This window comes from Myotis nattereri, assembly GCF_964212035.1.
Source record: "Myotis nattereri genome assembly, chromosome: 10".
Taxonomy (NCBI): Eukaryota; Metazoa; Chordata; class Mammalia; order Chiroptera; family Vespertilionidae; genus Myotis; species Myotis nattereri.
In genome coordinates, this window is record NC_138085.1 from 65,866,936 (window position 1) to 65,894,240 (window position 27,305).

At 40.1% G+C, this 27,305-nt stretch overlaps 2 protein-coding genes across 3 annotated transcripts in view; one reads left to right on the forward strand and one right to left on the reverse strand.

Moving 5' to 3' along the window:
- The window catches only part of CEBPZ (CCAAT enhancer binding protein zeta), a 27,570-nt gene extending 5,575 nt beyond the window's left edge, over window positions 1-21,995 (forward strand). The window contains exons 3-16 of the mRNA XM_081100961.1: window positions 7,512-7,743; window positions 8,318-8,501; window positions 9,906-9,994; window positions 11,418-11,471; window positions 12,181-12,283; window positions 12,392-12,460; window positions 13,663-13,729; window positions 15,881-15,981; window positions 16,666-16,723; window positions 16,993-17,186; window positions 17,483-17,572; window positions 21,214-21,275; window positions 21,376-21,457; window positions 21,811-21,995. Of these exons, the coding sequence (XP_080957087.1) occupies window positions 7,512-7,743; window positions 8,318-8,501; window positions 9,906-9,994; window positions 11,418-11,471; window positions 12,181-12,283; window positions 12,392-12,460; window positions 13,663-13,729; window positions 15,881-15,981; window positions 16,666-16,723; window positions 16,993-17,186; window positions 17,483-17,572; window positions 21,214-21,275; window positions 21,376-21,457; window positions 21,811-21,950 (1,525 nt within the window). The 3' untranslated portion in view covers window positions 21,951-21,995. The remainder of the gene's footprint in view (window positions 1-7,511; window positions 7,744-8,317; window positions 8,502-9,905; window positions 9,995-11,417; window positions 11,472-12,180; window positions 12,284-12,391; window positions 12,461-13,662; window positions 13,730-15,880; window positions 15,982-16,665; window positions 16,724-16,992; window positions 17,187-17,482; window positions 17,573-21,213; window positions 21,276-21,375; window positions 21,458-21,810) is intronic.
- On the reverse strand, window positions 20,567-27,131 carry CEBPZOS (CEBPZ opposite strand). Of its 2 annotated transcripts, none has more exons than XM_081100965.1 (5): window positions 27,076-27,131; window positions 25,352-25,467; window positions 23,457-23,501; window positions 21,990-22,074; window positions 20,567-20,964 (listed from the first exon to the last, which is right to left on the reverse strand). In XM_081100965.1, the coding sequence occupies exons 2-4, from the start codon at window positions 25,464-25,466 to the stop codon at window positions 21,992-21,994; spliced, it is 243 nt and encodes an 80-aa protein (XP_080957091.1). In that variant the 5' UTR covers window position 25,467; window positions 27,076-27,131; the 3' UTR covers window positions 20,567-20,964; window positions 21,990-21,991. The 2 variants fall into 2 exon arrangements, with proteins under 2 accessions (XP_080957091.1, XP_080957090.1); XM_081100964.1 differs by lacking the exon at window positions 27,076-27,131 and adding an exon at window positions 26,406-26,662.
- Between the last annotated feature and the right edge of the window lie 174 nt (window positions 27,132-27,305).

Consider the following 27,305-nt stretch of genomic DNA (forward strand, 5'->3'; position numbering starts at 1 on the left):
AGTGGCTGCGCCAGTCTGCATTCCCACCAGCAGTGCACGATTGTTCCTTTTTCTCCACATCCTCTCCAGCACTTGTCTTTTGTTGATTTGTTGATGATAGCCATTCTGACAGGTGTGAGATGGTACCTCGTTGTTTTGATTTGCATTTCTCGGATGATTAGTGACTTTGAGCATCTTTTCATATGTCTCTTGGCTTTCTGAATGTTCTCTTTTGAAAAGTGTCTATTTAGGTCCTTTGCCCATTTTTTGATTGGATTGTTTATCTTCCTTTGTTAAGTTGTATGAGTTCCCTATAAATGTTGGAGATTAAACCCTTATCGGTGATAACATTGGCAAATATGTTCTCCCATGCAGTGGGCTTTCTTGTTGTTTTGTTGATGATTTCTTTTGCTGTGCACAAGCTTTTTATTTTGATGTACTCCCATTTGTTTATTTTCTCTTTAGTTTCCACTGCCTTAGGAGCTGTATCAGTGAAGAAATTGTTTCGGCATATATCTGAGATTTTGTTGCCTTTGGATTCTTCTAGTATTTTTATGGTTGTACATTTAAGTCCTTTATCCATTTTGAGTTTATTTTTGTGTATGGTGTAAGTTGGTGGTCTAGTTTCATTTTTTTGCATGTATCTGTCCAATTTTCCTAACACCATTTATTGAAGAGACTATCTTGGCTCCATTGTATGTTCTTGCCTCCTTTGTCAAATATTAATTGAGTATATTGGTTCGGGTCGATTTCTGGACTCTCTGTTCTATTCCATTGATCTATATGAGGGATGATCTTTTAAACAGTGTGGAAATACTTTGCAACTGTTTGAGTATACCAAAATGTTTTGCATTTCCTTCTAATTCATTTTTATAATTTCACAATTGTACGTCTTATGAGGAATGAAATGTATTGGTTAACTCTTGGACATAAGCTACGCTGTCTGGATTTGAGTTCCAGTCATTAGTTTGCTGTGTAGCTTTGGACAAATTATTTTATCCTCATTATAACCCTATTGGTAAACATGATTGGTAAAAATGGTCCTATTTTACTGTGCCACAGTTTGTCTATAAAATGCCGCAAGAAACCTGCCTCATAGCATTGTTATGAAGATTATGAAACTTTCCCAAGGTTACACAGCTAGAACATGACAAAGCTGGGACTTTGGTAAGATTAGTGAGTTAATGTATGTTATCCCTTGTAATCTTCATGTGTATATATTAAGCACTTAACAGAGCCTGACATCGAGTAAGTTTCTATTTCTGTTATTAGTGGGGGAAAGTATTAGTGGGGGAAAGTTAACGGAAGTATTAGAATAAGAAGCAATGGTTTCACACGAGCATATCTGGACGACTGTATTAATTCTGGGTCCTATGTCTGGAGGTTTAGATCAGTTGGAGCATCTCTAGGGTTCAACAACTAGAATAAAGAGAGAATTTAAAACTTATATGAGATGGCAGTTGAGAATCTTATAGAAGAGAGACTTTGGGGAGAGAAGACACATAATAGCTTTATAGGGTCAAGTATTTGAAAGGCTGTCATTTGAAATATAATTAGATTATTTTGTTTTGGAGGGTTTTTTTGCCCACTTGATTGAGGTTTGAGTAACAAATAGAATTGTACAGATATGTATAAAGTGTAAAATGTGATAATTTCGTATACATATACATCGTAATGATTAATCAAGTTAATTAACACATCTATCACCTCACATAGAAACTTGATGAGAGTAGATGAGAATGCTTAAGAACTACTCTCAGCAAGTTTCAAGTGTATAATACAGTATTATTATCTACTAAAGGCTCAGTGCATGAATTTGTGCACCAGTGGGGTCTCTCAGGCTGGCCTGTGCCTCTCACAGTCTGGGACCCCTAGAGGGAATGTCGGACTGCTGGTTTTGGCCCCATCTCTGTGGAGTCTGACATTCCCCGAGAGATGTAGTGCACAAAGCAGCAGGTGGCCAGGGAGGAGCCCATGCCACTCCACTCATCCCGGCCCCACTGCACCTGCCACCACCGCTCGATAAGCTGGTGGAGCAGTGCTCCTGCTGTGGTCAGTGAGCATCTGCCCCCTGGTGGTTGGTGCGCATCATAGTGACTGGTCATTCGGTCACTTTGGCTTTTATAAATATAGACTAGAGGCCTGATGCACGAAATTCATGCAAGGCGCTTCGATGGCCAAGGCGATGGCCCCAGCCGCCACTCTAGCCTTCACAGCAGCAGCCCCGGAAGGACATCTGGTCTAATTAGCATATTATGCTTTTATTATTATAGACTAGAGGCCCGGTGCACAAAAATTTGTGCACTCGGGGGTGGGGGTGGTGGTCCCTCAGCCCGGCCTGTGCCCTCTCGCAGTCTGGGACCCCTTGGGAGATAACGACCTGCTGGCTTAGGCCTGCTCCCGGGTGGCAGAGGGCAGGCCCAATCCCTAGGTGCAGCCCCTGCTTGGGCTCAGAGCAGGGCCGATTGGGGAGTTGGGGCACCGCCCCCTGTCATGCACAGAGAAGGGCGGATTGGGAGGTTGCGATGCCGCCCCCAGTCACACTCAGGGTAGGGCCGATTGGGGTTTGGGGCACCGCCCCCTGTCACACTCAAGGCAGAGTCGATGGGGAGGTTGTGGCGCCACCCCCTGTCACGCACAGAGCAGAGCCAATCGGGGTTGGGGTGCTGCCCCCTGTCACGCACAGAGCAGGGCCCATCAGGGGGTTGAGGAGCTCCCCCCTGTCACTCAGAGAGTAGGGCCGATAGGGGAGTTGGGGCACCGCCCCCGTCACACACAGAGTAGGGCGGATCAGGGGGTTGGGGCGCCACCGCTGTCACACTCAGGGCAGGGCCGATGGAGAGGTTATGGCTCTACCCCATCACACACAGAGCAGGGCCCGTGGGGGCGGGTGGGTTGGGGCGCTGCCCTCTATCACCCACAGAGCAGGGCCGATCAGGGGGTTGGGGCGCCTTCACCTGTCACGAACAGAGCAAGGCTGATAGGGAGGTTGTGGCTCTGCCCCCTGTCACACACAGAGCCGCAGAGCAATCGGGGTTTGGGCGCTGCCCCCTGTCACACTGATCCCGGTGCCGGGAGGCCTCTCGGCTCTGCTGATCCCGGTGCTGTGAGGCATATTACCCTTTTACTATATGGAACAGAGGCCTGGTGCACAGGTGGGGGCCGGCTGGTTTGCCCTGAAGGGTGTCCTGGATCAGGGTGGGGGTCCCCACTGGGGTGCCTGGCCAGCCTGGGTGAGGGGCTGATGACTGTTTGCAGCTGGTCACACACCCTTCAGGGTGGGGGTCCCCACTGGGGTGCCTGGCCAGTCTGGGTGAGGGGCTGAGGGCTGTTTTCAGGCTGGGACTGAAGCTCCCAACTTCTCCTTTTTTTCTTTTCTTTTTTTTTTATTCTGGGCCAGTTTTAGCTCTGAGGCTCCAGCTCTTAGGCCTCCGCTCCTGAAAGCAGGTATCTGGTTTGTTTCGGTTCTCGAAACTCTGTATCAACTCCAGCTCTGAGATCCCAGCTGGCTGAGGTTTTGTATTTGTTACAATGTTTGAAACTGCAGGCTCAGAGGCCTGCAGCAGCCAGCGGGGGGAACGTTGGAGTCCTCCGTCACTGAAGCAAGCAAGCCTCATGTTAGTTTCAAGCTGCCTGGCTGCTGGCCGCCATCTTGGCTGACAGTTAATTTGCATATTGCCCTGATTGGCCAATGGGAAGGGTAGCGGTCGTACGCCAATTACCATGTTTCTCTTTTATTAGTGTAGATAGTCACCATGCTGTACAGTAGATCTTCAGAACTTATAACTGAACGTTTATACCCTTTGACAACCATTCTTCCATTTCTACCCATCCTCTGTCCCTGGGAACCACCAGTGTTCTCTGCTTCTGAGTTTGATTTTTTTTTTTTTTTTTTTTTAGGTTTCACATCTAAGTGAAGTTGTACAGTAGCTGTTTTTCTCTGTTTTTCTTCACTTAGCATAATATCCTCCAGGCTCACCCATGATGCAAATAGCAAGATTTCTTTTTTTCTCATGGTTGAATAATATTCCATTGTAATTATCACATCTTTATCCATTCATCTGTTGACACTTAAGTTGCTTTCATACTTTGGCTATTGTGAAAAATGCCATAAACATGGGAGCACAGCTATCTCTTCAAGATACTGATTTCATTTTCTTGGGCAATATACCCAGAAATGGGGTTGCTGGGTCATGTGGTAGCTCTATTTTTAGTTCTTTGAGCATTTTCCATAATGACTGTCCCAATTTGTATTCCTACTAACAGTGTACAAAGGTTCCCTTTTCTCCTTGTCCTCACCAAAGTGTGTTATCTCTTCTCTTTTTTATAATAGCCATCATAACAGGTGTGAGGTGGTTTTGATTGTATTTCCCTGGTGATTAGTGATGTTGAGCAACTTTTCACATACATGTTGGCAATTTGTCTTTGGAAAAATGTTTATTCAGGTCCTTTGCCCACTATCAAGATTTTTGTGGGTTTTTTTTGTGTGTTTTTTGTTTTTTTGCTATTGAATTCTATGAGGCTCCTTATGTATTTTTTATATTAACCCTTTATTAGGTTAATGGTTTACAAATATTTTCTCCCATAGGTTGCCTTTTTTTAAAATTAAATCTTTATTGTTCAGATTTTTACAGTTGTTCCTCTTTTCTCCCCCCATAGCTCCCCTCCACCCGGTTCCCACCCCACCCTCTGCCCTTACTGCACCCCCCCACACTGTCCTCATCCATAGGTGTACAATTTTTATCCAGTCTCTTCCTGCATCCGCCACACCCCTTTCCCCCCCGAGAATAGTCAGTCCACTCCCTTTCTGTGCCCCTGATTCTATTATATTCACCAGTTCATTCTGTTCATCAGATTATTTATTCACTTGATTCTTAGATTCACTTGTTGATAGATGCATATTTGTTGTTCATAATTTGTATCTTTACCTTTTTCTTCCTCTTCCTCTTCTTACCTTTCAGCATTTCATATAATACTGGCTTGGTGATGATGAACTCCTTTAGCTTTTCCTTATCTGTGAAGCTCTTTATCTGACCTTCTATTCTGAATAATAGCTTTGCTGGGTAGACTAATCTTGGTTGTAGGTTCTTGCTATTCATCACTTTGAATATTTCTTGCCACTCCCTTCTGGCCTGCGAAGTTTCTGTTGAGAAATCAGCTGATAGTCGTATGGGTACTCCCTTGTAGGTAACTGACTGTTTTTCTCTTGCTGCTTTTAAGATTCTCTTTGTCTTTTGCTTTTTGCATTTTAATTATGATGTGTCTTGGTGTGGTCCTCTTTGGATTCCTTTTGTTTGGGGTTCTCTGCGCTTCCTGGACTTGTAAGTCTATTTCTTTCAGCAGGTAAAGGAAGCTTTCTGTCATTATTTCTTCAAATATGTTTTCAATATCTTGCTCTCTCTCTTCTTCTGGCATCCCTATAATTCGGATGTTGGTACGCTTGAAGTTGTCCCAGAGGCTCCTTACACTGTCTTCATATTTTTGCATTCTTTTTTCTTTTTGTTTTTCCGGTTGGGTGTTTTTTGCTTCTTCGTATTTCAAATCTTTGACTTGATTCTTGCGATGCTCTGGTCTGCTGTTGGAAGTCTGTATAATATTGTTTATTTTAGTCAGTGTATGCTTAATTTCCAGTTGGTCCTTTTTCATAACCTCGAGGGTCTCACTAAATTTATCGGTGGTTTCTAGAAAATTCTTGAAAAACCTTAAAAGTGTGGTTTTGAACTCTTTCCAGTAGTTTGCTTTCCTCCATTTCTGTCATTTGTGACCTGTTTCTTTGTCTCCACATTTTTTATGCTTCCCTGTGTTGATAGAGTGGCTTTCTGTGCTAGGTGTCCTATAGGGCCCAGTGGCTCAGCCTCCCCAATTACCTGAGGTAGACACTCTTGGTGCACCCCTTTGTGGGCTTTGTGCACAGTCTTGTTGTAGTTAAGCCTTGATTGTTGTAGGTATCACTGGGAGGAATTGTCCTCCAGGCCAATTGGCTGTGAGAATCAGCAGTGTCTGCAGTGGGAGAACGTCTGTGCTGGAGACACCCAGCAACAGGGCGGAGCAAACAGCTATGGCTGATCCGAGGCCCTGCCTTAAGAGGCCCTGCGTCTCAGTGTCCCAGTAATCGCTGCAAGCACCTCAGAGAAAGCCGCCCTCGAGTTCTGCCCACTGCCAGACAGTCCAGTTTCTTCCCGAATGAGTCTGCGTCCCCAGAGACTCGCCCAGATCTGGAGTTCAGAGAAGTTGGAAGCTTGAGACTCACTCCCGATTGAAAAAGACAACCGCATCCTCAGTTGCCAGTCCTTTCCACATGCGACTCCGTACCTCAGCACTTTACTTCCGTACCTCCTCTGAGTCTCAGTGTACTTTTCTCTTTCCTTCTAGTTATAGAATTTCCACTCAGCCAGCCTTCCTGTGGTTCTGGATGATGTCCTTTTTGTCTTTTAGTTGTATTTTTGAAGTGGTTGTGCGAGGCAGCAATAATCGGTGTTTACCTGTGCCGCCATCTTGGTTTCCCATCATAGGTTGCCTTTTTATTTTGTTGATTGTTTCCTTTAGTTCCACTTACTTTGCTTTTGTTGCTTGTGGTTAGATTATTATGTGTTACTTCAGATGGCAATAGTAAAATAATGGCTGGAAATTATACAGGAGCGGATTTCAGCTATAGGTAAAGAAGAGATTTTTCTGATAAAATTTTGTCCGAAATTAGATTGGGTTCCTAGTGAGAAAGTAAATAATCCACAATTACTAGATGTGTTTCATAGCCATTTGCTATGGAATGAACCATTTATTCATTCAATAAATATCAAGCACTTATTATAAATGGCAGGCACTGAGGTTACAACAATGAATAACAAGGCCCACTCCCTGTTCCATTGGACTTTGGAGGGAAAAGGAGAAAATGGTAACAGTGTGTTAAGCTACGAAGAAGATAAACATGGGACGGATAAATAAAATAATAGAGGAACCTGATTTCGATATTATGGACATGCAGACAGTTGGGGAAGATCATTATGGGCAAAGAGAATAGCATGTATGGAAGGATGTTACACAGTTAGTATATTGGATGAAAGATTCTCTGAAGTCCTCACAATTTAATTTTCTATACATGTAATGGTCTTCACTAGAACCATGTGGAGGAGGCTGCTTTTGGTCACCCAGCTAGTAGATACAAGGATAAGAACCCAGATTTAGTCCACTGCTTTCATAGGTCAGTTTTCATTGTTTGGTCTTGGATTGGCTTTTCATGGGTGGTTCTGTATCTATGGAAAATTATACTGTTAAGTCTAGAGTATGGAGAACCACTTGGAAAAGGAGGAAAAAAATGTCTCTTTTTTCCTGGGATTCTCCTCACCCCTACCATCCTGGTTCTTCCTGTCCTGGTCATTGACTTACATTTTACCTCTTGTCAGAAGTGATCTCTTCTTCTAAAATAAGTAGGAAAGTTATCCCTAACTAAGATGAGGTTAGTAGTTTCCTCTATGTTGCTGCTGGTTATAGAAATGTTTTATGAATAAACAGTTAATCTTATTTTTGTTTTACAGGAAGATGTTGGATCCAGGGTTAATCACATGTTCAAAGCAAGCCATGTTTCTTAACCTTGTCTACAAATCTCTGAAAGCTGACATCGTGTTGCGTAGGGTGAAGGCTTTTGTGAAGAGGTTACTTCAAGTTACTTGTGAACAGATGCCACCATTCATATGTGGAGCTTTATATCTTGTGTCTGAGATCCTTAAAGCAAAACCAGGTTTAAGGAGTCAACTAACTGATCATCTGGTATATTTTACAACTGCTTTTTAAATTGAGTGGGTTCTGAGATAGATTGGTGTTTTTCTTCTTTGCTTCAATGACAGTAACTTTCTTAGTTGTCTGGAGCATATCAGAGTGTGAGCAGCAGTTGGGACAGACCTGAACGCAAGTTCAAGTATACAGTTTACTAGGTGGGCATATCGCTTGACTCCTTTACTCCTAATAAACCACACTACACTAAACTGCATTAATAGGAGATAATTATAGATGGTTATAGAGCTAGCAGATCTCTTTAACCTGTTTCCTCTGTTGTGAAATGAACATAACATATACCTGATAGGGTTATTTAAAACATGTCAGAAATTTGTTTGAAGGCTCAAATGTTTTTATGTAATGAAGTCCCAGAGTCTCAGGGATTGTTGGCTCAAAACTTAAGTCTGTTAAATTAATAAATAAGGATAGGTTCTCCCCGCATCACTGATGGAACTTTAATGTTTCACCAGAATTGCAATAAGCGACTCTTCTTCAAAACTGTTGCACCAAAAAAATTGAATACAGACTTCCAGTTGATTGACTCAGATTCATTAAACCACTTTTTCAGGAATCTGATGATGAAGAAAATTTTATTGACATAAAAGATGATGAAGACATAGAAACATTCACTGATGCAGATAAAGAAACAGGTACAGTGAAAAAAGCTGAGACAGAAGAAACTGTGTCTGAAAATCATATAGAAACCAAAAAATCAGAGTCTGCATCTTGGGTACACTTTGATAATTTGAAAGGTGAGTTTTTTAAATATTAAATTATTCCCTTGAATTTTTAAATGAGGAAATTGGTTTCCCCATTGATCTTACTAGAAATTAATATACAATTTTAGAAGTCCTCAGGATTGCTTTCTTAAAAATGGGAACTCTTATAACCTTATAAGACCTTAGAAGTCCATTTTTAATATAGTGGATAATTTATTAATAATACTACTGATAGTACATACACATTTTAAAGTAATTGAAATCTTAGAAATTAAAGCAAGTACCTTTTGGAGCTATGAAGATTTAGTGGGAAAACTGTGGACATGTTAGGTGCACAGTATATCTCATTTTCTTTAGCTGTTAATGTCAAAGTTTATACCTTTGAACCAGTTTTAGTTTCTTAATCTTTATCTGTATATATAAAGTTTTTTAGCCTCAAACATAGAACATATATGAAGATATCAAATATGTGTATATGAAAGTTTGATTTATAAACAAGTGTTTGGTTAGATATTGTGAGTTATGTGACAGTTTTGGTTCTTTTGTTTGAGCATCATATTCACCCTCTACAGTTTCTTAAAGTAATCTTTTAGGAATAAAAACTGTGAGATAGAAACTTAGGTTTTCCATATACATACACAAGCTAAAGTAAGTGTATTAATAGAATACTAGGGCCAAAAGAAATCTTAGAAATGTAGTCTCTTCATTTGAGGCTGTGAATTCTAGCCTTGAGGATCAAGAAATGTGCCAGATCTATTTCTTCAGACTTGTTGTGGAACTTGTGGTCCAATTATTTTCTCTCCAAATTTCAGTTTGCCTGTGAAGTATAAAAAGTTTGGTAGCCATTCAGGAAAGTTTTTAAAAGAAATCGATCAGTTGTCTTAGGGCTAAACTGAGAATAACTCTTGAGAAGGATGATGAGCATGTACATTGTGGAGTGGGCAGTTTTAGTGTGTTCTGAAAATCCTTTTTTAAATTGTTTAATCCTGAGTTTCTGAAAACGTGAAGAAAATGTACACCTGTTCCAAGTGAGAATTATTTCTGGGCATAATTAAATTACAGATATTTAGAGCACTCTAAAGTTCAAAAAGACTTTAACCTTATTTCATCTTCAGGTTACTTGCCATCTTGACACTTATGACCTAGTTGACCCAGAATAGGCACCTTTTGTTTTTATTTGAAAAAGGGAGAAGTCTTGGAGGGCACCTTTTAGTAGTTGGGATAAACATGCTGCCTGATTGATGCAGTAGCACATGCTAGCTTGAGTACCAAGATAGATTCTTGAAGGGTCTTTGAGTTTTTAATATAAGTAGGATGCCTGGCTAATCAACAATGTTGGAAATCATATCTGTTGGTAACAACATTAATAATGGTGGCTTTAGTGATATCTTAGGCTAGGAATAAAGCATTTGAGAAATACTCTTTTTTGGTTCTCAGGTGGCAAACAATTAAACACATATGATCCATTCAGTAGAAACCCTTTGTTCTGTGGAGCTGAAAATACAAGTTTTTGGGAACTCAAAAAGGTAAAATAATTTCAATTTGTCTTTCAAGTCACTTGTGCTATATATTTGTTCTCATGGATTTAACACCTTGGAAGTTTCCATTTTTCTTGCAAATAGTAAATATAGGAGTTGTTATTTAGACATGAGTTAATTGTCATAAGGAAGCAATCTGAAGTATGTCACACAGCTGTAATGCTTTTTAATACATAGTTCTTTTGTCTCTGATAAACATTAATTTTCCATATTTACACCCTCTGCATTCACATATAGAAAATCTTAAATAATTTGCTTGCAAAATAAGGATGTGGTACCTGGCTATAAATAAGTTTTGCTTTTTTGTAGGTAGATTATTGCATGTAACAGCTCTGTAAATAGTTAAATTTTGCTTTTTGCATTAGATACCCCTGAAAAGTTTTGTGATGAAAGTACTTTTTGCAAATAAAGTTACTTTTTAAATGTGTAAGAATACCTCATATTTTTAATAATCTGTGATTTCTCATGTAAAGCAAATAAGTGTCTTCCTATATAGTGATTCTGAAAATGTGGGCACAGACTCCTGTGGGTCCCTAATCCCTTTTCAAGCAAGTCTGCAAGGTCACAACTATTTTCATACTGATACCAGGACATTTTTACCTTTGTCACTATGTTGACAGTGGCACTGATGGTGTAAAAGAAATGATGGCTAAAACTGTTGGTTACTTAACACAGTAATGACAGTAGCATGAAGCTACACTCACATCTGTTAGATTCTTTAGTGCCACATACCTGCACGTTTTTAAAAAGCCAGTATCATGTAAGAATGACAAAGCAAAAAAAAAAAAAACGTTAATTTTATTATCTTGACCCTACAGTCCATTTGTTTTTAATGTTCTGTGTTCATACCTAAGTATGAAACTTGTCTCATCTCCCAAGGACAAGAGTCTGGGTATCTGGGAGACTTTGTCTTAAGCATGAAGAAAATCCACAATTATGTAAAAGCCTATTAATAAATCCTCCTTTTCCCAACTATATATCTGTCTGAGGTGAGATTTTCTTCATAGACCTCAACTACAGTAACATGAAATATGGAAGTAGATGTGAGGATCCATTGTATTAGCTAGTTTGCAAAACTGTAAAATAATGCTACCCTTCTCACTAATATTTATTCTTAAAAATAATTTTCATAAGATACATTATTGTAATAGGTTTATTTTTACTTTAAACTATAAATAAATGTTTAAAATGTTTCTGTTGTAATTTCTAATAAAGTAAATAACAATAGGTATATATCCCACTTACATTAAGGAAGCTCTTGAGGTATTTGATTTTTAAGTATATTAAGCAGCCCTGAGACCAAAATTGAGAACCACTCTTCTAATGTATTACCTTTTTTACTTCTTTGGGTTTTCTTAAATAATCTGTAATTGTAGTAAGAGTTGACCTCATTCACATTTTTTCTTTTTAGTTATCTGAACATTTTCATCCCTCTGTGGCTCTGTTTGCAAAAACTATCCTTCAGGTAAGTCTAAAATATTGAAAAGACATGATATAAGGAAAAAAATAAGTAATCTAGTTTTAGATGATAAGTTGGCCATGCAATATTTTCTCTACCAGATAAATTCAAACACATTTGTCTGCTGTTGTAAAGGAGCAATGACTTAATACAGAACAGTAGTTAAGTCTTCCTACTCTGAGATGAATGGAAATACAGGATTTTAGAAAACCACAGTCATTTATTACATTCTAGAGAAAGATTGCCCTCCCCTTTCCTATTTGTCACTTAAGGGTTAGGTTTCTGGTTAATGGTTAGATGACCTGCAGTATTAATATGACTTACCTATTCATATAATCAGCAATGCATCATAGAAATTGTAATAGTCTATGTTTAATTTGCATGTTCCCTGGCCAGGTGGTTCAGTTGGTTGGAACATTGTCTCATACACTGAAAGGTTGTGGGTTCGATTCCAGTCAGGGCAAGTACAGGAGGCAACTGATAAATGTTTCTCATATTGATGTTTCTCTGTCTCTCAAAATCAGTGAAAACATCCTCAGGTGAGGATTAAGAAAACAAAAAATGTGCATGGAGAAACATTTGAAATCATTTATTGCAGATTTTTACCTTCTACATATTGTAATAGATGCTTATATTTTCCTCTTTTTTGTTATCTGGATATATATGTATATATATAAAATGTAAGTTAAGTTCTGAAATTCCCCCCACCTTTCAGGGAAATTATATTCAGTATTCAGGGGACCCACTGCAGGATTTCACACTGATGAGATTCTTGGATCGATTTGTATACCGAAATCCAAAGCCACATAAAGGCAAAGGTATGCTTCTATTTGATGAATTATTCAGTTTTTACTTTTGATATTTAATAAATATGAGCACATAACTACCTAGGTTTTACGTTATACCATCTTGATTTTACATTTCAGAAAACACAGATAGTGTTGTGATGCAACCAAGAAGAAAACACTTTATAAAGGATATTCGTAGTCTTGCTGGCAAGTATTTATAAAATACTTTTTAATAATTTATAAAAGCCTGAACAGTTGAAACTTATATGATAGTACAAGTCAATAACGAATAAATTGTGTTATTCTTTGCTCCACTTTATCAGAATAAAACCTAAGAACCAGAGACATTATCCATCTTTTGTTCCCAAGAAGGTATAGGCATTCTTAAGTCTACTGTGTCTTGGCCTTTTATTTTTTAACTTTATTACACAAAATTTCAAACATATCCAAAGTAAATAAATAAATAATATGATCAGCTCCCCAGCCCCCAAAGACCATCATCCACCTTTAAGAATTATCAATATTTTTACATTTTGGTATCATCTGTAGCTTTATCAGTGTTACCCCCATATATATAAATAATTATTATCTTTTACAGTTCAGATCACCTTAAGTCTCTAATATGGGCTAGCAGAAAACCCCACACAGAGTTCTGTCATAGAGCATCATGTTAACTTAGTGGATCCATCTTAGGATCTGATTCTTTGTTTTTCTATTCAGAGTTGTCATTTGTTTGCATACCAGATCCCAACTCCTTTTTGTCCAAAGGCTAAGGTAAAAAAATACACCTAATAAATCATTTCCAACTGACTTATCTCAGAGGTCAAGAGGTATGAAAAGACTTGCCCAAACTTAATAGGGTTAGAATTAGAAGCCTAATTCCCTTTAATTTAAGAGGAGTCATAGATTTTTATTCTGAAGAGGGAAAACTAACATCCTTGTAGTTCCTTAATCTTTCTAGTTTTCCTCAGTGTTAAGTAAAATCATGGAGAATTCTATGTTTGTCTTTGCTTCCTATTCCCAGAATGGCAGGCATTGTCATTTTTCTGAGATGAAAATGGCAAGTTTAAAGAGATTATTAAAAGAACTCTTGAGTTTTTATGTCTCTTGAAATTCAGACCTGAGATGCAATTTGAGGACAAGGAGAGACCCTGTCCTTTCACTGTGATGTACTATGGGCTAAGTACTGCCAACTTTTCATTCTAGCTGGTCATCAGTTTCAAATGTTGGGTCCCCTCCACACAGACTTTTCCAGAGATTGTTTTTTGAACTCTAGGATCCCTTTTGCCCACCTTCCTTAACATTTTGAGACATTATGATTGTGGGTCTGCTGTATTTAGTCTTAAGAGTTTAAATAACATAAAAAGGATTACTTTAATAAATTAAAATTTTTAACTGAATTTTTCTAGTGAACAGTAAGGAGTTCCTTGCAAAAGAAGAAAGCCAAATACCAGTGGATGAAGTGTTTTTTTATAGGTAATATACTTAATATAGTTTCATTTGGGGAACTCAAATTTAAATGTTTAGATTTCGTAAAATGCTTTGTTAACATAGGCCAACCTTGGAAATATTGAAGGTCATTATATGCATACTAGAGGCCCGGTGCATGGATTTGTGGGGTCCCTCAGCCTGGCATGGGCCCTCTCGCAATCAGGGACTCCTTGGGAGATGTAGCAGTGCTCGAAGCGGCAGGTGGTCAAGCAGGAGCCCAAGCCAGGGCTGGGTGCTGCACCACTGCTGTTCATCCTGGCCCCACTGCACCTGCCACTGCCACTGCTCAGTAGCACTGCTGCAGAGGCTGGAGAGGTTTCCACTGCTGCAGCTGTGTTAGCCAGCCCTGAGCCCGGCTCTGGCTGAGCAGTACTGTGGGAGCGTACTGACCACCAGAGGCAGCTCCTGTGTTGAGTGTCTGCCCCTGGTGGTCAGTTGCATCATAGCAACCGGTCCTAACAGTTGCTTAGGCTTTTACACACACACACACACACACACACACACACACACACGCCTTGCAGTAGTAAAGGAACTATTATCTGGTTGGATAATTCAGCTTGATTTAATTTGCTTTTTAAAAACATTTTATGTAAAGAATTTTGAGCATATGACCCCATCTGCAAAATGCTAAGTTTTGCTATACCTCATGATGACAATAGGTCTAACTGATAAAATATTGTGAATAGAGGTCAGCCACATCCTAATAAAAGAGAAACATGGTAATTAGCCGTACCTCTGCTACCCTTCCCATTGGCTAATCAGGGCGATATGCAAATTAACTGCCAGCCAAGATGGCGGCCGGCAGCCAGGCAGCTTGAAGCAAACATGAGGCTTGCTTGCTTCAGTGATGGAGGAAACAAACGTTCCCCGCCTGCTGCTGCCGGCCTCTGAACTTGCCGTTTGAAACATTGTTACAAATATAGAAGCTAAACAAAACCCCAGAAACCTGCTTTCAGCCAGCCGGGATCTCAGAGCTGGAGTTGAAACAGTGTTTTGATTATAGAACCCAAACAAACCAGATACCTGCTTTCAGCAGCCGAAGCCTCAGAGCTGGAGCCAGAGCTAAAGCTGGCCCAGAATTAAAAAAAAAAAAAAAAAAGAATAAAAGGAACGGTGGGGAGCTTCAGTCACCTGCCAATCTGAAAACAGCCCTCAGCCCCTCACCCAGACTGTCCAGGCCCCCCAATGGGGACCCCCACCCTGATCCAGGACACCCTTCAGGGCAAACCAGCCAGCCCCCACCCATGCACCAGGCCTCTGTCCCATATAGTAAAAGAGTAATATGCCTCCCAGCACCGGGATCAGCGTGACAGGGGACAGCGCCCAAACCCCCTGATTGCCCTGCGGCTCTGTGTGTGACAGGGGGCAGTGCCCCAACTCCCCTATCGGCCCTACTCTGTGAGTGACGGGGGAGCTCCTCAACCCCCTGATCGGCCCTGCTCTGTGCGTGACAGGGGGTGGCACCGCAATCTCCCCATCGACCCTGCCTTGAGTGTGATGGGGTGGCCCCCCAACCCCCCAATCGGCCCTACCCTGAGCGTGACTGGGGGTGGCATCACAACCTTCCGATCTGCCCTGCTCTGTGCATGACAGGGGGCAGCGCCCCAACTCCCCAATCGGCCCTGCTCTGAGCCCAAGCAGGGTCTGCACCTAGGGATTGCGCCTGCCCTCTGCCACCCGAAAGCGGGCCTAAGCCAGCAGGTCGTTATCTCCCGAGGGGTCCCAGACTGCGAGAGGGCACAGGCCGGGCAGAGGGTCCCCCCCCCTCCCCCCCCCCCCAAGTGCACACATTTTGTGCACCGGGCCTCTAGTTTATTATAATATTCTAATACTTTTATCATTAAGGTTGACCCTGAAACAACTTTTTCATATGCCATTCAATTAAGATGAGTTGAGGTGTTTCTATGAAGAACTTAATCTAAATATTTGTAATTTATACTTCACATTTTGGAGGTTTCCAATTGTTTTTGTAGAATTCAAAACTTTTTTCTATAATAAATACAAATTTTAGTCATTTATGTCGAACTGAGTTAACAGCCTTTACACTTGTTTTGGTGACTGGCCCATAGGTACTTTGATTATAATAAAGTGGGCCCCTTTAGTAAAATTATTAAAGATATATTAATTTTATTTTAGGTATTATAAAAAAGTTGCTGTTGTTAAAGAGAAACAAAAACGGGATGCAGATGAAGAAAGTATAGAAGATGTGGATGATGAGGAATTTGAAAAGATGATTGGTAATTTGTTAAATAATTTATTACTATTTACTTATATTACCATGGAGTATTAGTTGTAGAAGTGATCTTAGTTTAAAAAATTTATTTAACTAAGAATACCATGCAAATCACAATGGAGGATTAAAACATTTTGGAGAGATATGGTAATTCACCCACATTTGCTGCAGAAAAATATGTAATTGTTCTTTGACAATTTGTGGAGGAAAAAAAGTATATTTACCTGAACATACTCATTCTTAAGGCCAAATCTATAGAAGAGAACCCATTTTTACTGTTGTTAACCTCCTTGCATTATTGGTAGCAACAGTCTGCTACTTAATCTATTTTATCTTCATACTCCATAGAGCTAGAAAATTTTAATTAAAATTTAGACTGAAACAGGAAACATGGGAAATTAGAAGGGCTTACATTGAGTTCACTTAAATAGTTCTAATAGAGTAAAAAGGACAGTAGTTGCTAAATATTTATTTGATATTTACCTTTTTATAAAACTGTAGAAAGAAGCTGAAATTAACTGGAACCCATTTTAGTTGAGGAATTTAAGTAAGGCCAGAATATTCACAGGTTTGTTTTGGTTTTTGTCATAAACAGAAAAATCATGACTGTTAATTGATTCAGAAATAGGACATGTCGACTTTGTTGTTCTTTGTTATATCTCACACTTTATATGTTGTTATCTGGCAGATACATTTGAAGATGATAACTGTTTCACCTCTGGAAAGGATGATCTTGATTTTGCTGGGTAAAATACATTTCTTCAATATTTTTTTAACTGTTTTCTCAGCATTTCCCAATGGTCCCTCAGAACAGTAGAGGTATTAATAAACTTGGGAAATGGATCCAGTGCTTTCATTCTGGACCTTTTATAATGCACATTAATATATTAAATAAAGGCTCCAAGCCTTCTGTAATTCTCCTTTAAGCCTGTTAATAGCCTAATACCTCTGGTAGGCACGAAGCCATGTTTTAGAAAACCGTCCTTTTACATTACACGTTGTTGTTTTTCTTCAGCAATATGAAAAAGAAAACAAAAGGAGCGAAGGGTGAGCCAGAAGATGAAGATTCAGAAGATAGTGATGATGACTTTGATAACTTAGATGATGATGAAGTTTCTTTAGGAAGTATGAATGAAGAATTTACTGAAATTGATGAAGATGGAGGAACATTCATGGATGTGTTGGATGATGAGAGTGAGGGCAGTCAAGGTAAGCATTTTAAAAATTGAAGACAGAAACAAACTAGATCTTCCTTTCTTCCTCAGCATATCTGTGATATACCTGTTGAGCTGTTGTGTTGCTTCCTTTTTAAAATTTTATTTTTTCCAACACCATTTATCCCTCTTCCACCACCCCCCCCCCCCAAATCACCAGTTGCTCTTTTTAATGTTAAAATACCTAGTAATTAGTGTTTTCTAAAAGGTAATAAATATTTATCATTTAGCATAACGCTATAGCAGTCCTATTGCTTTTAAATTACTTAATGGCACATTTTTTGGTAACAGACCTTAATGATGAAGTCAGCTCCAAAGTCAATTCTAATAAAAGCAAGAGGAAAAGTGCAAATGATTTTGACTTTGCTGAATCATTTCAAGGTAAGAAAATGTATTTAATCCCTTTGAAACCTAAGCAGTGTGCAAATGAAAGTTATTATTCATTATTCTTTTGGGAAATTAACTTTTCTAAATTGCTGGTTAGTACAATTTGTTTTTATAATGGATAGTGACAGTTTTATGTGAAAATTGTTATTTCCCACATACAGCTTTAATTATTTTTTTTCTTCCTGAATTCTTTCCTCTTACATCTAAATATCTCTAGATCATTTCTGTTTAAACCATTCAATTATATGTAAGCCCTGGTTTTCCATAGATACCTTTTGCTTTTTCTCAACTAAATCTTATTCTTTGCCATTTGACCCTTCTGAAAATCCATGCTCTTTATTAATTTTATTTTCCTTTTTTGAGATCTGCCATCTTGCTGCCATGTCAAAATAATTCTAACCTCACAAATATCTTATATAAAACAGAGGAATTCTTTCAAGTATATCATAACGTTATTTTAAAGTAGCACTTGTATTAATAAAAGAAAAAAGTACTATTATCAGGTGACAGCCTTAAGTTTTTGATAAAAATATAGACAGCAATTATACAATAAATATTTTATCCTATAATTCTGTGGATAAGTACACAGTGCCCTGGCTGGTGTGGCTCAGTTGGTTGCACCAAAAGGTTGCCATTTTGATTTCTGGTCAGGGCCGGCTCGATGCCTGGTAGGAGGCATGCAGGAGGCAGCTGATTGATGTTTTACTCTCACATCCATATTTCTCTCCCTTTCACTTCCTCTTGCTCTAAAGGTCAACTAAAAATCTTAAAAAAGAAAACACAGACTTGTGCTTTTTTTCATGCTTTGCCTCTCTAGCTTCTGCTTACTAGTACTGATGAATAAAAATAGATTTGCAAAGTTAAAAACATTTGACAATATTTTATTAAAATTAAGAAATACTTAAAACTTTGACATTAAATATTTTGACAATAAGTATAAAAAGTAGTAAAAACTATATATTGGTAGTAGTCTCAGATTTTTTATGCCTACAAAATTTCTATCAGCTCTTTCAAATACTGCTAACAATCAGTCCTGTTAATTAGCTTGGTTTACCTGGTACATATTTAAATTTTAATATCTTCCACACTTTGTTTTCAACTGAGTGCTGTAAGGTCACGTGTTAATAGTAGCAAATGCTCAAATATAAGGCAAAGTTTTCCTCAAAATCATCTCACAGGAAATAAATGTTGCTTTAAAACAAGTCCTACTGAGCCTGTCATTAAAAAAATACTTTCTCAGTAACCTTATTTATATTTTTAAAATATATTTTATTGATTTTTTTACAGAGAGGAAGGGAGAGGGATAGAGAGAAACATCCATGAGAGAAACATCGATCAGCCTCCTGCACAACCCCTACTTGGGGATGTGCCCAAAACCAAGGTACATGATCAGCTGCCTCCTGCACACCCCCTACTGGGGATGTGCCCACAACCAAGGTACATGCCCTTGACCAGAATCGAACCTGGGGCCCTTCAGTCTGCAAGCCAACGCTCTATCCACTGAGCCAAACTGGTCAGGGCTAGTAACCTTATTTTTTTAATGATCAGTACTGTTTTCAGAAGACAATAGTCTGAGACAATCTAAAATCTTAATAGTTTTGAATGCCGATTAAAGTGTACATAGTAGAATTGATTAAAACAAAACAAGAAGCAAAGGAATTTCAGACTTATTAATTGATCCTGAGGGCTCTACCTTAATTTACAAATGTTGGATATTCTTAAGGATAATCAAACCTTCCAGCAGAAGTGTTTACTAATTGAAGTTATAGCTCTGTACCTATAAGATGAATGATAAACAAAACTTTCCTAATCCTATGCTAATGAGCATTTTAGCCTAAGATAAAATATTCAATAATAGTATTGTGAACAATTCTTAAATAATATAACATACATTTCACTTTGATAAAAATTAAGATGAAATGCTCTAGAAACTACTTTATCAAAAGTGGCTCTGGTATATTCACATAAAGACTTGTACACAATTGTTCATAGTGGCATTATTCATAATAGCCAAAAAGTGGAAACAGCCCAATGTCTATTGTCTAATGATTAGATAGTAAAATATGGTATAGCCATGTAATGGAATATTATTCAGCAGTAAAATGGAATGGAGTGGTGGTACGTGCTGTAATATGGATGAGCTTCAAAACTTATGATAAAAGGAAAGAAGCCAGATACAGAAAACCACTTACATAAAACTAGGGGCCCAATGTATGAACTCATGCGCCTTGAAAGGAACTGTGGGCCACGAGGCTGTGGTGGGCACAGGGCTGGGTCTCTGTCCATCCTCCACGCCCCCGCCCAGCCTCTCCCACCTCAGCCCCGGCCCCTCTGCCGGCAGCCCCGTTCCTGCCACTCCCACGTGCTGACAGTGCGGGCCGCACTTGCACCCACTGACAGCACAGAGCGATTGGGGCCTGCGCCAGCAGCAGGTACGAGCGGCCACTGCCCCAATCACCCCTCAGGAGCAAGGCGCGGTGGAGAAGCCCTCAGGCATGATCAGGGCCAGCAGCAGGTAAGAGCAGAGTTGGCACTAGCAGTGGATGTGAGCAGCAGCTCCAGCACTGGCAGTGGGTGCGAGTGCCTGGCGGGACCGCAGCGCACAGGAGCGAAGAATTTTTAGTAACCACTAGAGGCTTGCCCTGATGACAGCAACCAGGGCCCCACCTTGATCTGGCACTCCCACTCACCTGCTCCACCATCCCACCTGCTGCGGACGCCTGCCATGTTCCACATGCGCCCCCTGGTGATCAGCACACATCATAGCGATTGGTTGTTCCACCATTCAGTCTATTTGCATATTAGGGTTAGATAGATAGGTCGATCGATCCAAAAAAGGCAAAGCCTTCATGGGAGGGATCATGTTACTACAAATGGGCACTAGGGATCTTTTGGAGTTGATGGGAATATTCTAAAATTGCATTGTGATAACAGCTGAACAACTCTGTAAATTAATTGAAAAGTATTGAATTATACACTTACAACAGCTGAATTTTATCACAAATTTTATTCCTTAGTACAGCTTTTTTAAAAAAGTGACTCTAGTAGTGCCAGAGACACTGCTGTCAAAGATGCAAATTGTAGTATTAAAAATCAATGTTTTACTTTTTTATCTATTTTGAAAAGTTTATATATCCAGAATTATAGGTGTATTTTTTTTTAAAGGAGAACCACTTTATTTTGAGTGGTGTAAATAAAACTTGATTTATAACTTTATTAATAAACATAACTTCCATAAATTTCTTCACAGTCCAAAGAATAAAACCTCTGGCTTAATTAGAATTTACATTTTGCCTTAAATATTCCAAAATCTATCCATGTCAACTTTGGAAATTTAATCGTGCTTGATACAATGAAATAGGATAAACTGTGATCAGTGGCCAAATCTGAAAGGCAAGAAGACATAAAATCAACTGAACAATTCTATTAGGATACTTTTTAAAAAGTAGTATATACTAACTCTTAAATACATTTCTGTCTAAGTACCAGCTACCTAATGGTGTTAGAAAATAATTGAAAATTTTGTACTTTATCCCCAATATAAGTTTTTTTAACAAAGTCGTGTTGAAACATTTCTATTTTTCCAACATCATTGGAATTTACAATTTAATAATCTAGGTTTATACTTCTTTTAGGACCCAGGAAAAAAAAGAAAAGAAACCTCAGTGACTCCAACCTATTTGTATCTGCTGAAGAGGTAAAGGGTAATGTACTACTTTGAGAAGTTAGCTAATTCAACATTGTTTTAAGTTTTCTGATAAATGTATTCCCCCACCCCACCCTTTCTTTTTTTTAAGTTTGGCCACCTATTGGATGAAAATATGGGATCCAAGTTTGACAACATTGGCATGAATGCCATGGCTAACAAAGATAATGCGAGTAAGTAACTTGAATTTTTCTGCTAAGTGACTTTATAAATGGTTTTTAGACATTTTAATTTTTTCTGATATTCATAGTTACTGGCCTCTGTTTTTTGCCAGTAAAAAGGGTTCAGGGGAAATAAAATCTTTAGAGCATTTGTCCCTTTCCTGTTCTGGCCTTTTATAAATAAAATGGTAATCTTTGACATTAAAATATAGAAGGAAAGTAACAAATAAGCAGGGGATTTGCATTGTGGTTGGGAAACAACTGTAGACCCTGGCAGACCAGAAGCTCCTGTTACTCGGTAGGATGTTCTGTGGGGCCTCCAAAAGTCTACAGTGGGGTGTGCTCATCTTTCTTCTCCCCCAAAGGTCTCAAACAGCTTAGGTGGGAGGCTGAACGTGATGACTGGCTACACAACAGAGACGTGAAAAGTATCATCAGGAAAAAGAAAAATTTCAAAAAGAAGAGGCCAAAAGCACCTCAAAAAATTAAAAAGCACAGAAAATGAGTGTTTTCTAAATAAATTATAAATTCAGATTGTACTTACTCCTAACTTTTGTTGTTCAACCATTTTTCTTGATCTTGCTGTCTCACTCCATACATTCCAGAATATTCAATGGATTTGTAATAAACTGTAAATTAAAAAATAGTTGTCATTTATAAAATCATGTAAAAATGTTAAAATTAAACACTATCTATATATATAAAGAGCCAGGGTCCATCGCAGCCGAATGGATGACTAAACAGGCTGAGTGGGGCGACCAGGCTGGCAGGAGGGTTAGTGAGTGACTACCAGACGACTGAACAGCAGGCTGCATGGGGCAACCAGGCCAGCAGGGGGGTTAATGAGGGTCGACCAAACGACTGAACAGCAGGCTGCGTGGGGTGACCAGGCTGGCAGGGGGTTAGTGAGGGATGACCAAATGATCAAACAGCAAGCTGTGTGGGGCGACCAGGCCAGCAGGGGGGGCAGTTGGGGGAGACCAAGCCAGCAGGCAGAGGTGGTTAGGAGTGATCAGGCTGGCAGGGGGGCCACTAGGGGCGATCAAGGAGGCAGGCAGGTGAGCAGTTAGGAGCCAGCAGTCCTGGATTGTGAGAGGGATGTCCTCAGGATCAGGCCTAAACCAGCAGTTGGACATCCCCCGAGGGGTCCCAGATTGGAGAGGGTGCAGGCTGGGCTGAGGGAACCCCACCACCCCCACCCCCCGCACGAATTTCGTGTACTGGGCCTATAGTTCTATATAATAAGAGGAACATGCTAATTAGCCATTATGCCCTGAGGCATAATGATCAAGTGCGTCAAGATCCCATCACGGATCAGCAGGAGGGTGGGCCAGTGAGGTACAAGGGGACTGCAGAGAGCTACAGGAGGAGGCAGGGCAGCAACCTATAGGGGGAAGGGGGGTGGGGGGAGCTACAGGAGGGCAGCAGTGACCTAGTGGCACACGGATTCGTGCACAGGGCTACTAGTTGAGAAATAAACTTTCCCTTCTTGCATGTAGAAGCTCTAGCACCTGTACTAATAATTGTAATGAGCACTATTAGGCAAATACTGTGCTAATTACATGTTACCTCATTTGATCCTTACAACAATTTGTGAAGTGGTATGATCATCTCTACTTGACAGAGAAAGAAATAACTCCAAGATGTTAGCAAACCTGAAATAGGTTTTAAATTTTAAGCTAGGTTTGATTCCATCACCACCTCAGGTATGTCTCATTCCATAGTCTACATTCTTAACTACTGGAAGAATTAAGAATCTAGCCCATGAACTAACTGCTCTCATCTAGATAACTCTAGGTGAGAATTTTCTCTACTCTGTTCTCAGAAGGAGCCAAAATAGGGATGAATAATATTTTTTTTAAATTAACATCACAGAATAGTTATTTTGCCCTTAATTGGTCATAAAGAAATTACTTAGTTTATATAGGTTACCTGAAAACATTTTTGTAGTTTTATTTTTAAGATAAAAGTTATAAATACCTATAAGATGAACAGGATACCTGAAACATACCTTCCAAGATGAAGGGAAATTTCTTGCTCATTGTTTGCCTAAAATCTGATGGGGAAAAAAAATCTTAAAATTAGACATGATTAGAGATTCATTATATTAAAATATGCAGCCATATTTTAACCTTAAGGCATATAAAGTAGGGATACCACAAATTAGAAATTTTTGTTAAGGTCCTGGTAATCCAGAAACTATCCTTTTGGGTCTAAACTGCACTTGCATATAGCCTTCCATAGTTATTTCGGAGTTTTAACATTTTTGACCTATATATATGATGTAATTTACTTAGAAGTGATACTTAAAAGCAAATTTTCAATGTTAATGTATAATTCTGTTATGTAACTTTATAAATTATTTTTATGGATGCAATTTTACCTTGTTTTGGAATTAGAAATAAGACTACAATACCCATTTTTTAAAGTTGATCTTAAACTTTAATTTGCTTTTAAATACTATTTGGATGGTTTTTTATATACCCTTACTTATAGTTTAAAAGCATAGAGACTGCCCTAACCAGTTTTGCTCAGGTTTGGGCATCGGCCCAGAGACTGCAGAGTCTTGGGTTTGATTCTGGTCAAGGGCATGTACCTTGGCTGTAGGCTCAATCCCTGGGCCCCAATAAGGGCCAGTGTGGAAGGCAACCAATCAATGTGTCTCTCTCACGTCGATGTTTCTCTCTCTGTCTCTCCCTCTCCTTTCCACTCTCTAAAAATTAATGGAAAAAATATCCTCGAGTGAGGATTAACAACAAAAGCATAGAGACTGAATATCCAGTAGCATCGTGGAACTGTTCCGGTGAAGTACTTTTTAAGAAAACAAATGACAGGTTTCAAAGATGGCCACCACTGGGGATTGCTATTCCCTGCTTTAGTAAAAGAGAAAGCAGCACTTCCTAATTTGAAAGTTTGTGATCCTGGCCGATGTGGCGCAATGGTTGAGTGTCGACCCATGAACCAGGAGGTCACGGTTTGAAAAAATAAAAACATACTTGGGGGAAAATAAAAAGGTTAGTTAGCTCTCAGATAAAATTTCACCTCACAATAGGTCAAAGCACTTTCAGTAATAGCCAGGGCTTGGGAAAGGGTTTCAGTGCCTAGTGTGGATGCAGAACTCGGCAAGCCTAAGAAACTGGTTACTTGGACAATTTGGCTATGCTACTCAGTCTACCAAATAGTGAGGTGCATTTGCTACATCTGTGCTCCCAAACTAAGCCAGACTAAGGACACTAGCTCTATTACCCACCCCTGCACTAGGAAAACCCAGGGAAGTGTGAAACATATCCCCTAGTCTGCAAACAATTTTTTAAATATATTTTTATTGATTTTAGAAAGGGAAGGGGAGAGAAACATCAATGCCTCCTACACACCCCCTACTGGGGATTGAGCCTGCAACCCAGGCATGTGCCCGTGACCAAAATCAAACCCGGGACCCTTCAGTCCATAGACCAGCTGTGGGCAAACTACAGCCACGGGCCAGATCCGGCCCATTTGAAATGAATAAAACTAAAAAAAAAAAAAAGACCTTACCCTTTTATGTAATGATGTTTACTTTGAATTTATATTAGTTCACACAAACACTCCATCCATGCTTTTGTTCCGGCCCTCCGGTCCAGTTTAAGAACCCATTGTGGCCCTCGAGTCAAAAAGTTTGCCCACCCCTGCCATAGACCAATGCTCTATCCACTGAACCAAACCAGCTAGGCTGCAAACAATTTTTTAGGAGGAAGCTAAGAATCATTTACAATAATTAACACCTAGTTTCCCCTTGTGCCATAGTAAAAATGCCTAATGACGCTGAATCTAAAGAAGCAGTTTTTCTAACAATGCCATTTAGCACCTAAAATGCATTAGCAAACTGTATACTCCTCTATAAAACATTCACTTCTGAATTATCATTACCTTGGCTTGTGTCCATCTTATTAAACAAAACATATGCTCCAGCAACACCCAGAAATTCAGCTACTAAAACTCCTTTAAAGATCTTCTTTGCCAGTGGTTCCAAAGTGCGGACCATCCTAAGTTTAACAACAAATATATGTGAACTAAATGAGCATATTAAAACTTAATGCCGCTTCAATAAAAATAACTCCATTCCCAGTGTGATTATCTCAGTATGTTGGTATTGTCCTGAGCATGCTCTTTGTCACATGGTTCTGCCCTCTGTGCTGGTGGTATGTTCTCTAATACTCAGCCGTCCCAGCTCAGCTCACTGTCACGCCTTTACTCCATTCACTCCTGATTCCTTTTCACAACACCTGAGGGTGGGGAGGTAATTAAATACCCTACCTTTGTAGTATCCTACTAAAATCATTATCAGGTGTCCCCCCCACCTCCCCAATATTTCCTTCTCTCATTTTGATAATATGATCCCTGGGGACTAAAAGATTAAAACTTTACTATTCTTACCCAAAAGAAGCAGGGGAAGTGAAAGAAAAGAAAAAAAAAGAATACTATTCTTACCCAAAAGAAGCAGGGGAAGTGAAAGAAAAGAAAAAAAAAGAACTTATAACCATCAGGCAGGTGAGTGGGTGAGAAGAGTTGTTTTGCTCTTCACTACAATGCTGTATACATTACTGAGAGGAAATAAGCCCTCATCAGTACAGGGAGCTCTCGGGGTTATTTTTAATGTTCAAGGGGTGAAAAGAACAACAGAGCCTGCCTGTAGCCAGACTTAGAGTATAAGGAATCCCAGTAAAATGCCATTTCGTTTTGTTGAAGAGAGTGAGGTTAAGGGTTCAAACAACAAAGTCCAAATAACACTGTATAATAAATCATTCACCTTTCTTGAAAATGTATATATATATATATATATATATATATATATATATATATATATATATACACACACACACACACACACACACACAAACACGCACGTTTTACAATGCAAGTAAAGCCCGTGAGATAAAGACCACCGAAGGCATACTGTGCACAACAAAGTTGGGCTACTAACCTGCAGGGGAGAAACAAGAGCAGACAAGCTTTTGAAAAGGTTGGAAGTTGGGGGACGTTCCAAATAAATCGGTCCTCCAATGGGCTCAGAGAGAAGCAGCGCTGTGATCATGGGGTTAACATCACACGGGGCTCAGTGCACACAAGCTTAAGACAAGGCTCAAAGTGGCATCCGAAGACCCCTCATCTGCACCACAGCGGGAGATCCAGGCAACACCCTGTCCCGCAGCAAGGACTCAGTCTAGAATAAGATACTGAACATTTCCCAGCTACGTCTTTCCAGGTTCCCACCGGCAAAAGCCGAGCAGCCTGCGAGGCGCCCGCGTGCGACCTCAGGCTGGCTACCCACGATCCTCAGCCCCTCGCCGCCTCGCACCACCGGAGCCCCCTGCTCCCACCGTCTGCCCAGCTGCCCGGGGCGCGCTGGCTGCCCCCGGGATCCCAGGGCACTCCAGCCCGGCCTGCACCGCCCCGGCCCTGGGGCCAAGGTCGCCGAGCAACCCGGAAACACTCGGTCAGTCCGGCGGCGTGAGCGGGGAGACATGGCCCCGAGCGTCCTCAGCATGACCCCAGTGTCCTCAGCATAACGAGGGCCCCCCCAGACTTGCCGAACTCCCGCTCTGGGCAGCACAAATCTAGCTCCGAACTAGTGCCCCGCCCCGCGGTCTTACCTGAGTCGCGTGCACTAGGGGCTGCGCGTGCGCTAGAGTTGACAGAGCCCCGCCCCTCCCGGCGTTGACCCCGCCCCCCCGGCGTTGACCCCGCCCCCAGGGCGTAATTAGCATTTATTGTCCTCTTGCTAGGAGCCTTTCTCGACTGTGGCCTACATACCTCAGTCAAAACAACCCCATGCTGTGAAGATCTCATTTTACAGGGAAGGGGAAAGGCTTACCCCGCCCAC